Raw genomic sequence first — 17,610 nt, forward strand, 5'->3', positions numbered from 1 at the left:
CTAACTCCCGCTGATATATACAATGTTGACAAAAAAAAGAAAAGAAAAACGTGTATCTTTTGTAAGGACTAGATTTGTGCGCTGAACATTTATTTAGGGGCAAAGAGAGTAATAAACAAGCTTGAAAATTAGCATGTTTGGTTAAACTCGGCTCTATAAGGCTCATTTTATTTTAACGAAAGGAGATTATATATTGGTTCTTATTAATTCAAAAAAGTAATATGTTGTTGTGCAATACTAAAAACTATAGAAAAATTGTACCACTATTTTGTAAAATAGGCTTTCTCTTAAAACTTATATCCACAGACCAATATAAAGGAAGCACTTCAACCAACGATAACACCTTTGCCTTTTGTGTGTCTTACTAACTAAAATAATTCGTAACTATTTATTTTTTAAATTATTAAATGTGATGTATTGTGAGAGAATGACTTGTCTCGTAAAACATAAAATAAGTACTTAAAGATAAGAACCTTATCGGAACTGGGTCTAAGGCCGGGCTTTATCTTGGATATTTTAAAAAATATTTGGGTAAAAGTCATAATATTTTATTTTACTAATTTGTCTTGACGAAACGAATGAGAAAACCAAAAAAGTGAGACGCAGAACTAACAAACGCGAAAAAAATTTAAATAAGAATAAAACAAGAAAAATCCCAAAAAAACCTTAGCGGAACACAACCTTACTAGTCATTATTGGCTGACGCCATTTTTCATTAGCCATGTGTATTTTTTAATCTAATTAATTTAGGTTAATTAAGTTCATAAAAGTAAGTTGGTAAAGTAAATATCAAACAAAAATAATAATCATCACCCAACAATAGAAAAGCAAATCATATTAGTTGTAACCAAACATATCGTGTTAGTTTGTGTTTTGTTTATTTGCTTATTCAAAATATTAAAATGCAAAAAACAAGTGAGCCTAAATTGTATGGTAAAATTTTGATTTATTTTACCATGGGTTTTTGGGGGCTTATGTGATTTACCTCCCTAACTTACAAAAAATATGCAAAGATTGCTCTACTGGTCTTGGAGTAAATCGCAGGGAATTCTATCTGCAACCCGACTCAAAAGAAAAAACACCCCGCAAATTCTTTCTCAATTACATTTTTACAAAATTAAACTACAAAAAAATAAATGAACTTTTCAAAAAAAGATTTTATTTTTATTTTTTTTGTATTCAGCATGGGAAAACCCCACAAAAAAACATCGCATTACTTATTAAGCGCCAAACTGAAACCCCAGAGCGAAAGAGTATGTCAGCGAAGAGAACAAATAAAGAATCAGGATTGATTACTTATTGGAAAATAATTTTCACACTCCCCTTTTAACCATCCACACACTTTTTCTTGTTTTTATCCACACGAGTTTATAATATTGTCCTTGAATGTGAGAAAAAAATGTATTGAATAATGGCAAGATAGTAAATTCAAGTGGATAAATATACAAAAAAAGAAAAAAAAGAAAAAAAAAGAGTGCAGATGCCATATGGTTAAAATGAGAGTGTGAAAATCAATTCTCTTACTTCTGAAATCTCTAATTTCTCCCTTATCTCTCATAACCTCTAATCTTTGTTTTTCTCCCTTGGTCTCTAATTTATCTTTTCGGGTTTTTTCCTGCTCGTGTTCTTCCCCTTTTATTTCCTGTTCTTCCCAAAAAAAAATATTTAGGACCAATTTATCCCCTAATTTATTGTCATCTCACAACTTCATTATTATAGTCATCTCATAACTTCAGCAATGATGATTGGTAACACAAATAAGGTGGGGCTAAAAGCTAGGGTATTCACTATCCACAATGGCATGTATGATAAAAATTAATAGGTTTCTACGGTTAAAAATATTTGTGCAAAATATATGACTCATAATGGTATAATCAGACTTAGCAACTTCTTTAAAAATAATCACATTTTCAGCTTTGGGTAACCACGACTAGCAGCCTTTTGCCAACAACTAAATTTAGTGGACCCCGCTAATTCTCAACCAAATTTAAAAGACTATTTTCTATTTCTATTTACTAGTTTCAAAACTATTCAGAAAACCTATTTTCAATATTCACAGTTTTTAGTCTTTTATGGTTTGAAAATATGATATGGTAAGTTTTGGTTATCCAATTTTGATTGTCATTGTAGACTTTTACATTGCGCTAACCTTAGCAATTTGGATTAATGAAAAGCTGGTGTGGCAACTTTTAGATATCCATTTTTTGTTATGCCATTTTTGGATACCAAAGAGTGAGCTTTAAGTGTCAACTTGGTTTTTAAAGAGGTTCTGTGATTAATTATTTCGGGCTTAAAACGAAAGCAAATGAATTTCCTTCAATCCTATGGAGTCTAGACAATTACGTACTTTGTTAACCATGCATATTAGAAGGTGATAGGTTCGTTATCATTTATTTTTCCAGTTAGAAACAAGAAAAACATCATGATGATCAGCTCAACAAGCGACTATATTGGCGTTTTTCATTTAAAAAAAAAAAGAGTATAAAACCAGTGATGCTTTTACTATAAGATCTCGAACTGAAAAGTTTTCTGTATGATTATTGAAGGCCAATTGATCTTTGAGCACTCTGATGACAAAGGAAGAGAGAGAGAGAGAGAGAGAGAGAGAGAGAGAGAGAGAGAGAGAGATCAGCTTCTCCCTGATATCACTTCTTATTCAGAGTTAAAAGAGGGAAATATAAAATAACTCGAAGTCTCATCACCATTACTCCTCGATCATGCCCAACGGGTATACCATACTAGAATAACTCGAAGTCTCAGCGCCATTAGTCCTCGATCATACCCAGCGACGTCTCTTTTATCTTTTTTCCGTTATAACTTTCATACGACTACCAAAAGTGCCTAAAAACATCCATAAATAAGCATATGTCAATGAGGAGAGGGTAATTTTGAGATTCTCCAGGGACCCAATCCTTTCCTTTCTTTGATCATCCAGTCCTTTCCTTATTCCAAAATCATTCAGCTTTCTGAAGCTGGAATAGTAAGAGCATCAACAGACTGTAATAAACAAAAAATACGATCCAAGATAGTTTTTTTTTTTTTGTAATACAAAGTTAACTACAATTTCATTACTGGCAACCAAAGATAAGATTTTACACAATATCTCTAACTTGTGTTTTGGGGCAATGTTAGTCTTTGTGCAGATTGTGAAGTATGTACAAGGAAGCAGAAGACAAGAAGATACAAACAGAATAGCTCAACAGATCCAATCCAGTGGCTATAGTCACCATCTTGCTCCTCTCAAACATCTTCACCAAAAGAATCATGACAATAACGTGTCCGACTTTCGTCTTCAGTTCGTCAAGCGAGCTGATTTTCATCCATTTAGGCCTTTCCTATAGTCAGTAAGAAACATTCAATGAGTTTATTTTACAGCAAGAAAGAGGGGGGGAAAAACCAGGGAACATTGCCATCAAAATGAAGGTTTAAGATCATCCAAGCACCGAAAAAGAGAGAGAAGGATTAAGATTATCCAGGTCTAGATAAATGCTCAACCGGTAAAACAACTTAATCACGCAAATGGTTTGCACTGAAAGCAGCAAGTGTCATGAACTTCACAAAATAACATGAACATACACAAAGAAAAGAGAACGACGCAAAACAGTTTTGCATCTGCCAATTTGGGGTGCTGGTATGGATAATGAGGTTCACAAAACAGATTTAAGGCCATCTGTTGTGGATGGCTTGCATTTTGGGAAGAACGTTCTGATGTGAGTCATGGGTGTCCAGACAGACGTCAATAAGACACGTTTCTAGACCTACTGAAAGTGCTATCTGGACGGTGATTAAGTTTGTCCGGACAGGCCATAAAGCCCATATCCCAAGTTTTTTTGGTGAGCCAAACTTGTAAAACAGAGGGGCACAATTGAGAGGGTGATCAAAGAGTGTGTAATTCTTATTGTTTATAATGGATTGATCTACCTTCCAAACCTCTTTATCTTGATGTTGAATCTTAGCTCCTTCATCTCACTGAAGCTTGATTCTAATAATTTCATCAGATGGCCGAGCCAATTTCAGAATGTTCTGAGAGCAGCAGGACTCCTGCCATATGTGGATGGATCTAGTTCTTGTCCTCCTATGAACACTGTGGACTCTGCAAACCAGGATATTCCAAATCCAGAATACTTATAGTGGATCAACGTTGACGCGCATCTATTCAGTTGCATCACTGCAACTCTTTCTCCTGTCATCTTTCATTATACTTTCACTGTAAATCCAGTGATGAAGTGTGACCATTCCCAAAAAAGGTTTTAGATCTCTTTCAAAAACGCACTTACATCTACTGAAGAGTAGTTCGAACAATCTGTCTAAACAATCTGGTCCTATGGAGGATTATCTTCAGCAAATTAAAGAAATAGCTGATCAACTGTCCTTGATTTCTTCTCCTGTTACTGATGAAGATAAGGTTCTTTGTTTTGATAGGCGATGAAGGTAAGGTTCTTGTAGGAATGAATGACCTGATTTAGCTCTGGCTGTTAATATTGCATGTCAATATAAGCATGCTCCATCTCAGGGTGATTTTAATTAGCTTAAACGTCCTCTTGCATATGTAAAAGGTACTCTTTCCCATGGTCTTTCCTTGACACCAGGAGAATTTGTTCTACATGGCTATTCCGACTCTGACTCTGACTGGGCTGGTGATGCTTCTGATAGGAGGTCAACTTTTGGTTATTGTGTTTACTTAGGGTATAACCTCATTACTTGGTTTGCCAAGAAGCAACCAACAGTGCTAGATCCTCAACTGAGGCAGAACATTGTGATCAAAATGATGCTTTGTGATCTGTCTATTTCCCTCCATCTACACTTGTTTTGTGGTGTGACAGTGTTTCTGCTTTATCTCTTGCTTTGAATCCAGTTTTCCAAAACCAAACCGAGCCTTGTGTCCCAATCAATTGGGGCTGTCTACATGAATCATGTTTTTCTATTGAGCTCTGTCTAGGGCTACCTCTTCATTTAGATTTAGTAAGCCTAATCACAGTATCCAAAGTCAGTTTAGGTCTTCCTCTTCCCCTAGCCCAACTATTCACTATTATCACGTCACTCTTCTAAGTCTTCTTGACTACTGCGTCTGTAGGTCTACGGTAAATATTTCCAAACCACCTTAATCTATTTTCTCTCAACTTATATTGCATAGGTACAGCTCCTACCGTCTCACAAATAGTTTCATTTCTAATTCTATCACTCCTAGTCTTACCACACATCCACCTCAACATCCTCATTTCAGCTACACTCATCTTACTCAATTGTTTCTTCTTGATAGGCCAACACTCCGTCCCATGCAAGAAAGAAACAGATGGAGGTTGACTACCATTTTATCTGAGAGAAAGTTCAATCTAAATATTTTATTGTGAAGCAAATCTCTAGCACTTATCAATTAGCTGATATCTTTACTGAGCCACTGCCTACTTCCAGATTTGTCTTGTTGAAAGACAAGCTCATGGGTAATTCTTCCCTCATTTGCTTGATGGAGACTGATAGGAATCATTTGCAGCTATCGCAACTTAATCAAGATTCAGCTAAGCATCAGAAGATTCAATCAGTGTCAGTCGACCTTGGTTAAGCCTAATCCAGGGTAGTGGTTGGGCCGTTGGGCTGTTATGTTAGAGTTAGCTTTAGATGGTTATATTAGGCGGTATAATAAACTTTACAGCTACTCTACAAATGGTTACTGTGAGGTCTATATAGCACGTAATCATCCGAGATCATTAAATCAAAAGAGATGAAATCTATTCGAACTTCCTTTATTCAAAATGACAATCAAGTTGTAATTTCTGAAATCTCCAAACTTATCCTCTCTCTCTCTCTCTCTCTCTCTCTCTCTCTCTCTCTCTCTCTCTCTCTCTCTCTCTCCCATTGCAAAAGGATGCAGGAAAACAAAGCAAATTATCGAGTTCTAGGAGTAACTCAAAGCTGCAATGAGCTTCAAGATTCGTGGTGTCAAATGCCTTGTTTTTGTTGATAAATAAAATGGAATTCAATAAAGAACAAATAAAGCCAGATGCTATCTTCCGGTAATTAATGATGCACAGAACTGCTGAAATCAATACAAAAGGAGATTTAACCAGTCCATAAAGAGATTACTACCTTTAAAGCGAACATCCCAAATAAGGAAGACCCCTTTAGAGCACGGTCAACAGTTGGAGGGACATCAGGAGATACATTGGTTATAAATAAACCATATAAGCCCATACCAAAAATTAACATGACAGTCCCAGCAAGATACACATCTGCATTAAGTGAGAATTCACTATTAGTGAGGGCTGGCTGACCAGAAAAGGAGTTATCATGTGTCACACCAAATAAGAGAGTTAACGGAAGTATCGAGGAAGGTAACACTGGATTCGGTAGAGAATAATTCATGAAAGGTTGATATACATGGTAGAACACAATTGCCTGATATGTATTCTAAGATAAAAACACCATTTGTGATGTATGTCAATGTGCAGTCTGTTGCATGTGTTTTTGTGTGTTATGCTGCGTCCATAAATGGAAGATGATGTCACACATAAGGGTCTATATATCCATTGACGAGAGTACCCCCACCTAGCTTCACTTTTTGGTGCAATTGACTGTCTAAATTCTTCCTAAATTGACTGATTTCATGTGGGGGAACGTTAAGGAGATTCAAGCTCATGCTCGTTCCAGCTCAGCAGATCAGCAATTAGTTGAGAGTCGGTTGAGAGTTAGTTAGTTGTTTAGCCATTTAATCCAAGTGTTTGGATATGGTTAGTTTAGAAGCTGTCTTGATGTTGACGGGTAAACTGTTTTTGGCTTATATAAGCTTCTGTATTGTAAGCAATATCGAATATTCAATCAATGAAACAGAACCGAGTCCATAGTTTCTAGTTCTTCATCTTCTTCCCCTTCTTTTTCTTCTTCATTTTCTGAGAATTCTTTGAATATTGCAAGTCAATCAAGTCTACAAAGGAAAACACGGTATTCAAGTGAAAATAATAGAAACGAGATATAACAAAGCCTTAGCCTCCTCTCTCTCGTGGTGATTGAATCCAGAAACTCCAGATGAGATCAATGCAGTCTAGAGAGTAGCAGATACTACGTAAAGTTCTGTTTGGAGAGCTATGGATTTTAAATGAAAGGATTCAGCATTTTTTTCAACGGCCATATTAAGAATTGTAGTTACACAATGACTCTGGTAACTTGTTAAACATGTATTTGGCATTAACAGAAATATTTATGACCAAATTGGATTTATCTTAAAAGCAATTCAGAATCTCACCAATAGCTTCAACTAGCAGTAGTACCATCTTTCCTGTGTGTATCCCTTTGACACAGCTCGTCCAGTAAACTTTGTATGCCTCAACTATGTACACACAGCCCTACAGAAGAGAAGCAATCAGTTCGGGAAAACCAACCCATGTAAAAGATACAGTCACTAACCACACTGCTAAATTCCAGAGAACGATAAACAATTTTCACATGGTAGTGGCTCAGAAACCAAAATAAGATTATAATACACTCAATCCATTTAATCTTCTGAAATGCAAAGCGCACTTCGTGAATTCCAACTGGGATCTGGGAATACGAATTTGAGCTTAACTTGGAGAAGGATTTTCCACAGGATCAAGATGGAAACCTCAGTTACCATTCAACTAGTAGCAATACCAGAAAATATGTCGCAATGGAAGGATGTGCCTCTACTGGTGATTTTTGACACGTCCATTATAGAAAAACAGGATGCCGCTGACGACAAAGAGTATGAACTAGATTATTCAAGTGTTACAGCATACAGCAAAAGAAGCACTCCGTGATGTGGAAAATCCAGATATCTTTTGACTACCATTAAAAATGTAGAAAAGAGCACAATGAGATTGTGCATATCCGGAAGTCCTTCGCCACAAGATACCATCAGATAGAGATGGTTTCCTCTGATGTCTGGTTAAGGAAGTCAGAATTTGAGTGCAACTATAACCAAGATCACTCCGGCACCACGTCTCGCATTGAACTCGCTTATGTCATAAAAGAATGAGCTTGCATATAAGGCAAGGATCACTCTCTATTAGGTCTTTCCTAACTCCTAAACCTTAATAGCTCCACAACTCAAAACATTTTATCAAAGAACAACCCCCTAGGCCAGGAGTAGGGTCTAGCTACCTTGCTCGGGACAATAGGAAGCATGTGGTATAGAGGCTAAAGCAACAGGGTTTGTTATGGCTCATTTGCCACAAGGATAGCTCCTTCTTGACAAGTCAAAGCAGCTGGCATCTCGGAAATGTATCATAACTACCGCTTGAAAGATAGGAGCCCGTATCATACCTACAACCTGTTCTATAACAATCCCTGAGATTCCCATGATACAGACCATAAGCTCTGATCATAAGAATCAAAGAGAAACCTTGATAACCTCCATTTTTCTCCGTAATAAGGAGGAAGCTACGAGCTGGCTTTTCCTTCTTCCAAGATTGTATATAATGATGGGTTGGACTCATCGTTGATGACAAACATGAAATACACATTATTACACATTTAGCATACTTGACTCGCTGGCTGACTGCTCTCTCTCTAAGGCTGTCCTGAACTTTCTCATCTAACTCCATTTGTCTCAAGCAATTGTCCAACAGACTAAGAATACGAGGAAAACATTTCTTTTTAATGGCACTGCGAGAAACCAGGGCTGAGGCTATCTTGGATGAAGCATGCTTATGGTGGAGTAGCTCATCATTTACAAAAACAAAATCTTTAATGTTTTGCTTTTTCATCCGATACAACTATAGAAAAAAAGGAGGTGAAAGACAACTTCGATTTTTAGAATGGATGTGAAAAGGCATAAACTGAATAATCATACGATGCGGGACTGGTGCGTCAAACAAGAAGTTGGTAACTTCCCGCTCCAACTACTGATATATCATGGGCCAATCAACTTCGAAGCTTGATTTTGGACATAAGTGGAAGGTAAAGGCCAACCATAAGACAATGTTCAATGAATAAGCTCTGAGAGACACTTCCATGAACCATAACCATAAACATCACATTTCAAAAGTTCAAATGTATGCATGTTTGGTAAAGACTAAAATGAACAAGAGGATCACAAAAATGTAAAAGAAAAACTCTACAGGTATATGAAAATAAAAAACAAGACACATTGGAATAGCTAAAAGAGTTGTACAGGTTAGAAAGACATTACATTCAGAAAGCACAGCAAAGAACCAGCCAATGAACCCGCGATAGCAAAAAGTGCCAAAAAGCGGAAGTCAAATATTGCCTGCTCAATTAAGATAAAGTAAGAAATGTTACAATCTGACAGCTGAAACAATCCACCACAGAATTACAACCATATACAGAAGTGCGAATAAAGGATAGGTGTATACAAATACTGCGTGATGTATCATGGAACACACTAGTATGCATGCAAACTTATAGAACACACAAAATCTGTCAAGTACTCCAGGAATTGTACGTGGACATGAAGCTACACTTAGCGTTGAAGGTAAACTGATTACAGAAATGGAAAACTGACGCAGGAACCAAATTCTGGTGCAGAAGCATCTCAGATTATATTCAAAAGGCCTGGTAAGTAAGTTTGGACTACTATGTCACTTGAAGCCCTTCGTTCATTTGTTTCAGTAAATTCATTGTTTCTTAGGTTTGGAATGCTTTTTGATATTGTCAACTATAGAAAACAGATCCATGTTGCCAAACCGCAATACTAATGACTTAAGGATTATTTACTAAGTTTGTTACCTAAGGTCATGAGTTTTCTTAGTACCAGAAGACTCGCATGTATCTTTCTAAGTAGCCATTAAGAACTGCTATTGACAGGATAAAGGAGAATTGAAGAGTAAATATCATATGGCAAGAATAAATACTGGGTCACTCTCAGATTTTGGTTGGTTTCTCTGACAGTCTGACTAACTCTAGAAATCAGACTTCCAACTCGTTCTTTTGTCTCGTGAACTCCAGTCTCGTTTAATTCTTCCCTGTTTCTAGGAATTTGTTGGAGGTGCAAGTTTTGAACCAGTAAAACACCTAGACAACATGATTTTAGTCCTTTACATTCTTGCAGCTTTTTAAGATATTTAATTTCAATCCCAGGTACCGCTGTAAGCTATAATCCTTCACACAATGTGTTTATCACTTCACACAATTGCATGAAGCAACACCAGAGGAACTAAACAGGCTATAGGGATTTCTTTAGTGGAAGAGCAAGTTCATAATAAGCAGTTTACAGAAGATAAAACAACGCAACAAATAAAGCTTCGTTGCAATAGTAGGATCTGCACTAGCTCTATGCAGAAGGTGTTGATCTCCTGCAACTGAGAGATGCATGAAGGACGTCAGAGCCTTGTTAGCTAGATAGTGGGCTTGTCGGATATCCTTGCATTGAACCTTCGTGATCCAAGGAAACTAAGTTTGTACTGATCAAATATATTTTACCGTACGGCCATACTACTATATGTTGAGACATAAACAAGTAAATGGACATCATTAAGCATGATAACTGCAAAAAAAGTGACAAAAACTTTAAGAAGAACACGGAAACACTCTATAGGGTCACTATGTTTGTCTACTAGGGAATCAGCTAGTCTACGCTATAAGGACACGCAAATGTAGTCACGGAGCGGCAAGCAGAACAAAATCACTTACACGACTAAGCTAGTAGCCAGGACAACGAACGAAGACATTGTCCATAGGCAAGAGGATCTCAGAACAGGTACACATGAAAATGTTTTTTCAACAGATAGGCATCCAAATAGACTGCAAATTGCATCAATAAATAATGTCAACCTTTAGAACTCATCAAAACTAAAGTCCTTCCATTGACACAAATGTACTCAGAAGCACATTAAAAACGGCCCTGCTATGCAAGACAAGGAAAATATGTCCTTGTCCAGCATTTCAAGATAGTCTCGTTTCATATAGTTTTTGCAATTTGTCAAAAAAAAAAATACAGTTTTTGCAATTTGTTGTGGAGTTGTCAATAATGTTCACCAATAGATCGATGCAAACAAAAATGCAAATTCTTGATCATGAGGATCGCTTTCTGAATTCATTGCTGACACACTTGCTTTAGCACTAAGATGGTACTCACCAGTTTTTCCACTTCCCATACAAGACAAGCGGTAAAACGATGTATTGACAATTAGCACTTATATCAAGCATCTAAACTGCAACTCGTGATTTGCACTAAAAGTTTATGTACTTTACATAAAATTTGATCTTTTTCTAGTATTGTCTGGATCGTTCCTAGAAGTCTCACGTAAATGAAATTCACTTAAATTTGTTAGAGCAGATAATATAGCTCAATAAAACAAAGTGAACTAGGTCCAATAAGTTTTCAGCCAAAATAATTGTTATAATCTTAATAGTGTTTCGTGTACAAATTTCTTTTAACCATTTTTGATTTTTGTGACTACTGAGCTAAAATCCTGCAGCTGCTCCTGAAAACCACCAACTATAAAAAGCGCAGAAATTTATTTAATGTCAATATGCACAATAACGAGTGATGTCAACTGAAATATACCCTTTCAATGGAGGACTCGGTGGACTGAAAGAAGCGAAGAAAAGGGTTGTTGCCATTTGGGCCGGCTAGTGCGTAGTTGAATCCGTTTTCTGGGATTTTAGGTGATTCCACAAAGGACTTTGGTGGGGGCGATGATGAACCAGAGGAAGGCGATGAGCTCAAAGCAGCAAGTGGAGTAACAGTAGGGGACGATCGTTTGTGAGTTGTTCTTGTTCTTGTTGTACTTGTAGGGCGCGGGGAAGCTATGGAGAAGGAGAGAGGGGTAGCTGAGACTGAAGCCAGAAATGCCATGGCCAAATCTAGAGAGAGAGAGAGAGAGGGTTGGAATGGAATGTTTGGAGCATTGGTCGATGAATGAGGGTCGTGTTTTTCCTGGACCTAGCTTTCTTAATCAAGTTTTTGGCGGGTAGCGATAGAAGTAACGGTTATGCTTAAAAGGGCCCCACGCCCGACACGTGATAATGTCTAAAAGTAACCCGAAAAGAGCGAGATTCACTATTCACTTTGATGTGTGTAATTCAATCGTCAAAATGAATCTCAACAACTGACTTTTTTCGGAGTATTTTCTTTCGGGTAGGTTTGTCAATGGGTTGGATCCGATCCGGATTCGACAAATCCGAATCCGATAAGACTTGAATCCGATAGTGGTAATTTGGACCCGAATCTGAAAAATCCGAATCTGATCCGAAAATTTTTTATTTCAAAAATTTTAGCAAAAAAAAATTATTACTTTCAAAAAAAAATTATTTTTCCAAAAAAAAAAAATACAACTTCTTAAACATTTTTTTTTCAAAATAAAAAATTTATAGTTTTTTTTTTAAATTAAAAATAAAATTTCGGATCGAATTGATAACGGATTTAATCCGATCCGTATTTGGATTACCGGATTCGGATTATCGGATCGACGTTATCGGATTCGGATCGGATTTTTCGGATCAGATCCGGTCTATTGACAGACCAAAACTTTCGGGGTAAGTTTTTCCTTTACCTAGAATTCTTCTTTTTTTTTTTTTTTTTTTCTGCTTTTGTCCTTTTTCTGATAAAGTGAGAATGGATTTTTATCTCTCTCGTTTTTTAAAGTGCAAAGGGATTTGGGGCAGCCTCTGTGGACAGGGTAAAAACGTGCATTGGTCGAACAAGTATCGCATTGCTTGGGGTAGTGCAAGGATGGAACGAGAATTTCGTAACCGAGAACTGAATTATGAACAAGAAGATTTTGAAATTCGGAAATTTAGTTTGGTTTACGTTTTGAGGGTCGTTTTTTGAGTAATAAGTAGAGAAAGATACAAAGTGAAATGAGATAAATAATTAAAGGAAATATTTATGGGAGATCATACGCAGATAGAGGGATTGGGTTTTGAGACCCAAAACGAGTACATTAAGAAAAATGTTAATATTAGTATTTTAAAAAAATCAGAAAAAAAAGTTAATATTAATATTAGAATTTTTAAAAAAAATCGAAATGACGTGGAGGCCTTGGTCCCCGTGAGCCCCATAATAGTTCCGTCTCTGCGATAGTGTACATATCTTTGTGTGTCTTCTTTCTGTCTTTTTTTTCCAAGGAAATGGTAATTTTCGTTAATAAAGGAGACCATCAGAGCGAGTAAAGAGCCACAACCAAAAAATCATAAGTCCCGGAAAACAAGAAACCAAACTAGGAAATGGTCCTAATACATGTCGTTCCTACACACAAATATAATCCCACAAAGCTAGGTATAATAAGATGATGCAAATAATCGTGAAAAAGAAAGATAAAGTAATAAAGTAATGGAGCAATAGCCTCTTGTTCCATAGAACTTAGAAGAACGCATTGCCTCTTTATTTTATTATCCCTTTTGTATTACGACTCTAGTAGTCTTGTATTTACATCTTGTCGTTTTGTTTTTATTTTGAATTTATATACCTTTGACAAAATTATGTTCTAGATATACGGGGGGATATCTAGGGTGGCTCTACATATTGTCGTTTTGTTTTTATTTTGAATTTATATACCTTTGACAAAATTATGTTCTAGATATACGGGGGATATCTAGGGTGGCTCACCCATGGGCCATGGCTGATTCGTCTGAGGATCGCTAAATCACCAAGGCCGAACAGACATAGCACAAACGAGCAGTAATGGAGGGATGAAACTACCGTCATAAGACTCACAACCAGCCCAGATCCGTCTAAGCCAAAACCGCGGACAACCAGCATGGGCTTTGAAACACGACTACGCATCACAATCCACCTGCAACGTCTACCACCGAGTCCAAATATACATACTATTCAATTCAAACCGAACGCCATTTGGTCTTATCTTGAGTCACACAATTAGAATGTGGGTGCAAGCGCGAGAGTGTAAACGTCTCTAAAACACATTCTGAATTACTAAAATCCGCGAGAGCAAGCGCATGACATTTTGGAGTCAATGAGCCAAAATGAACAAAAAAACCCAAACAAACTACCCTTGCAAAACGGCAAAAACCTCGGAAGTCTAAATTATTCCTAATCCTTACCATAACTTAAGCAATGAAAAAGATCAAGCCCTGGCAACTGGAACAACCATAACTTGATCAAGGACAGGGCCACAAAGAGACCCAAAGTCATCAACCCTGGTGTGGTAAAATGAACTGAAGAAAGTAAGCCTTGTCCTGGCTGAAATTGCTCTGAACTTCAAACTAGCTCTCTTGAACCTACCCTTCCCTTGGGACTTGAAGGGCACTTTTATGGTATCTTTGCCTGCGAACGCCTCGACCATCATCGATCCGTGGCAGCCGTTCTTTGCATCTCCCACGGAAAAAGATAGGTTGTAGTATTTGTTTGGGATCGTTCGGATAATTTGGGCGATGGCGCTTTCTCTTCCCGCAACCAATTCAATTGCGGCAAAGCCAAAAGGGACATTGAAGTGCTTCGAGTCTATTATTTTTACGGCTTTGAGGGATTCGATGATCCAGCCCGGGAGTGGGGATGTGAGATCTTCTTGTCTGGGAGGGAGTAGAATACCATTGGAAGAGTTCATTAGCAGGTGGGGGATCTCCTCGAAATTGCCGTTCTTTACCAAATTAGCTGCAAGAAATCATCACAAGAAGGGACCAAAACCATGAACTTCGTGAGATTTTTAAGACAAGAATCCTAAATTGAATTACACAGAGAGTTTCAGGAGCAGAACAATCCAAGTCGTTAAAACAAGGATCAAAAGTGCACTTCATTAGATTTTGTATGGACAAGATCCCCAAATTAAAATGGACTGATAGTTTTAGGATGCAGAAGGATCTATGAGATTACACATATGCAGATCAGGGAGTTGATTTTGATAAATATATCAAAATCGGTCGCATGAGTATTGTTTGTGAATTGTGATCATCAACTCAGTGCCAAACATCCAAAAATTGAGGATGTAGATCTACCAGACAAACAAAGAAAACCATATTACAAATCTAACAGTACCAAAGCAAAAAGCATCAAATGAGTCTGCAAGTTCAGAAAACCAAAAGTCACAAGCAGGAAGAATTTTACAGATTTTTAGGCAGGATGAAAATTTGTAAACAAAAAATATAGAAGAGTAGTGCTAGCTGTGATCCTTTAAGTTGAAATCAAAATAACCCACAGTTTATGGACCATAATTTCAAAAGGAAAAAAAGATATTGTAATAGAACTCATAGCCAGAACCCTTCAGGAATAATAAGGCAGAAACAATTCTAATGTTATAAACTTATAAGCCTGTGGCATTGTTCCTTGAAGTTACGAAATTGAGGCATCTATATTGGATTTCTCTCTAGCATTTTGTCCACAAAGAACCTCGCTGGTGCACCATGTTCCACAACTAGAATGACAGAAATACGGAATGACATCCTCGTATTACATTGATCTTTTGAGCATATATCAAAATCAACTGCCCAAATTTCTGAGAAACCCATGAAATAGAAATAACAAAGAAAATCGAAGATGATCAATCAATGACACATTTCTTCTCTTGGTGGACAATAGGTTTATGATCCCCAGGATTTAGTCGAGGTGCGTTTAAGCTAGCCCAGACACCTTGTTATAAAAAAAAAAACACATTTTCTTCTCTAAAAAACCATCATAATGAGAAGCCAAACATACAAAAACCCAAATAACCAGACAACAAAACACAAAATGCATAAATAAACAAGCATATCGAGAGAGAAAGATATATCGATACATGGATCGATGCATGTATCGATATTCATATACCTCTTGTTGGCCTCGGAGGGAAAAGCTCTTTGATGGCTACAGCATCCAAGAGGGGTCCACAGCTAGGATTCTCTTGAGCCCCAGGGTTGTGGAAACTCACCCTAGCAAAATCAGAAGTAGCCCTGAATCCCCAAGCATAAGTATCCCCACCATTGCTGCTATACAGTGTCTGCAGGGGAAGATCTCCCGTCTGAGGGAGTACCGAAACCCTCAACACCTCGTCCTGCGCACAAGTCCTCGATGCACCGAATGTTAGTGCGTAGAGTGATCCGTTTTTCACTGGTATTGTCTGAGAGACCGAGGCGTCGTTTCCCAGCCTCACCGCGTGGACCCCGTGTGCCACGTTAAAGTACATCCCGCCGGGCTGAGGCCCACCGGAGATGTACTCAACTAAGCCGTTGATTTCCCATTTGGGAAGTGAGTATTTTCCTTTGATTACCGTTTTCTTGATGAGGTTTGTTTTGTTGGGTGCCTCTTCGAAATTTCCATTCGGGAGGAGTCCTAAATAAAACAGGAAAAGGAAATTGGAGAAGATAGCATAAACATAAGGATAAGGCCATGGTCAACACAATCCAACAGGTTGGTTTCCTCTAAATTAAAAAACTGGAGTACAATCTAGTAATTATTTTAAACACAAAATATTCCATAAGATAAAATATTACACTATATCCCAAATCATTCCTGCAAAACAAACTTCCAGGAGCATGATATCAATTATTTAACATTAGCCCCAGGTTGCTCCAATTGAGGTGGGTTTGCTCCCACACAATTGAGCAGCGTTCGATTTTTAGAGTCAGGAGTCGGGCCACAAGAAAGAAAGTAATTTCTTCCGAATTTTTCTAGTCCCGATGACTGCCTATTAACAAACATTAATTGAGGCAGGCGTAAATTAACCCGGACACCCTGACCGTGGGGAAAAAAAAAGTTTAACAATAATCCTTCCCAAAACCCCACTATCCCTAAATAGTTATAGTTTATTTCATTTGGCTTTTCGAAAAAATAAGATGCAGGTCTGGTTTGGATCGCTATATCTATCATTTTGGAACCAAGATGCATGTTTAGTAACGTGCATTCCGTCACTAGTCAATTTGCTCGGGTATTACTGATTGCGGTGACGCATAGATAACCTCAAGTACAAACGAGAGAGAGCAGAATCAGAGAGAGTAAGAATAATCTGAAATGTGTGTCTTTGTGGGTGTGGGAGTCTCTCTCTCTCTCTCTCTCTCTCTCTCTCTCTCTCTCTCTCTCTCTCTCTCTCTCTCTCTCTCTCTCTTGTGTGTGTGTGTGTACGTACGTGTGTACGTGAGAGTGAGAGAGAGAGAGCACAAACTGCTGAGTAAGGGCAAATGCTAAGCAGTTTAGATCAAATTCCACACTCCAAGTAGAACAAAAGAGTTCAAACAAAGGATATAGAAGTACGTAGCTCCAAAAAAAGGGTTAGATCTGGGTATTTGAATACCTTCCAAATAAGTAGCTCCAAAAGCAGAGCCAAGTAAAAGGAAGCAGGAAAACAGGACAAGTGAGCTCAACACAGCCATTCTCACACGGATGAAGAAGACAAGCTAGCGGAGAGGGGCAGGGTTTTTTTTTAGGTACAATGGTGGAGAGGGTTTTTGAGATCTGGGATTAGGGTTTCCAATGCCCTACATTTATAGTGAGAGGACAGAGAGTGTGTGAGTGTGCTCAGTGAGAGAGAGAGAGAGAGAGAGAGAGGAAGAGAGGACAGTAGCTTGAGTAGCCAGCTGCAGCAATCAGATAGATTTGTCTGCCTGTTTTGACTACATGGAAAATGAATGGGCACCGCCAAAGGAGTGAATTATTCAGTGGAGCACCGTCACACGTGGTCTTGGGGTTCTATCCGAACACGTCTACGCGGGTTCGTACCAATTGCGAATTTCACGTGAATGCGCGGGGGTAAAGATCCCAGTGGCGAC

General features: G+C 37.8%; 2 protein-coding genes across 2 annotated transcripts; both read right to left on the reverse strand.

Moving 5' to 3' along the window:
* Positions 1-2,903: 2,903 nt before the first annotated feature.
* LOC131317740 (uncharacterized) lies at positions 2,904-11,872 on the reverse strand. The gene is made up of 5 exons (XM_058347327.1): positions 11,480-11,872; positions 9,143-9,220; positions 7,238-7,337; positions 6,085-6,227; positions 2,904-3,335 (listed from the first exon to the last, which is right to left on the reverse strand). The coding sequence occupies exons 1-5, from the start codon at positions 11,768-11,770 to the stop codon at positions 3,129-3,131; spliced, it is 819 nt and encodes a 272-aa protein (XP_058203310.1). The 5' UTR covers positions 11,771-11,872; the 3' UTR covers positions 2,904-3,128.
* Positions 11,873-13,826: 1,954 nt separating this feature from the next.
* Positions 13,827-17,443, reverse strand: LOC131317732 (protein DUF642 L-GALACTONO-1,4-LACTONE-RESPONSIVE GENE 2). The gene is made up of 3 exons (XM_058347314.1): positions 17,136-17,443; positions 15,677-16,177; positions 13,827-14,527 (listed from the first exon to the last, which is right to left on the reverse strand). The coding sequence occupies exons 1-3, from the start codon at positions 17,212-17,214 to the stop codon at positions 14,001-14,003; spliced, it is 1,107 nt and encodes a 368-aa protein (XP_058203297.1). The 5' UTR covers positions 17,215-17,443; the 3' UTR covers positions 13,827-14,000.
* Between the last annotated feature and the right edge of the window lie 167 nt (positions 17,444-17,610).

Source organism: Rhododendron vialii, chromosome 1a, assembly GCF_030253575.1.
Source record: "Rhododendron vialii isolate Sample 1 chromosome 1a, ASM3025357v1".
In the NCBI taxonomy this organism is placed as follows: domain Eukaryota; kingdom Viridiplantae; phylum Streptophyta; class Magnoliopsida; order Ericales; family Ericaceae; genus Rhododendron; species Rhododendron vialii.

What these genes read in the sequence shown, in the direction of transcription:
- LOC131317732 (XM_058347314.1), bottom strand. Translation starts at nt 17,214, where the DNA reads ATGGCTGTGTTGAGCTCACTTGTCCTGTTTTCCTGCTTCCTTTTACTT. An exon ending in TGGAGCTACTTATTTGGAAG is followed by an intron (nt 16,178 to 17,135) that starts GTATTCAAATAC and finishes TGTTTTATTTAG; the next exon opens with GACTCCTCCCGAATGGAAAT. An exon ending in CCCTCCGAGGCCAACAAGAG is followed by an intron (nt 14,528 to 15,676) that starts GTATATGAATAT and finishes GATTTCTTGCAG; the next exon opens with CTAATTTGGTAAAGAACGGC.
- LOC131317740 (XM_058347327.1), bottom strand. Translation starts at nt 11,770, where the DNA reads ATGGCATTTCTGGCTTCAGTCTCAGCTACCCCTCTCTCCTTCTCCATA. An exon ending in CTTTGCTGTGCTTTCTGAAT is followed by an intron (nt 7,338 to 9,142) that starts GTAATGTCTTTC and finishes TCTCTTCTGTAG; the next exon opens with GGCTGTGTGTACATAGTTGA. An exon ending in TTGGGATGTTCGCTTTAAAG is followed by an intron (nt 3,336 to 6,084) that starts GTAGTAATCTCT and finishes TACTGACTATAG; the next exon opens with GAAAGGCCTAAATGGATGAA.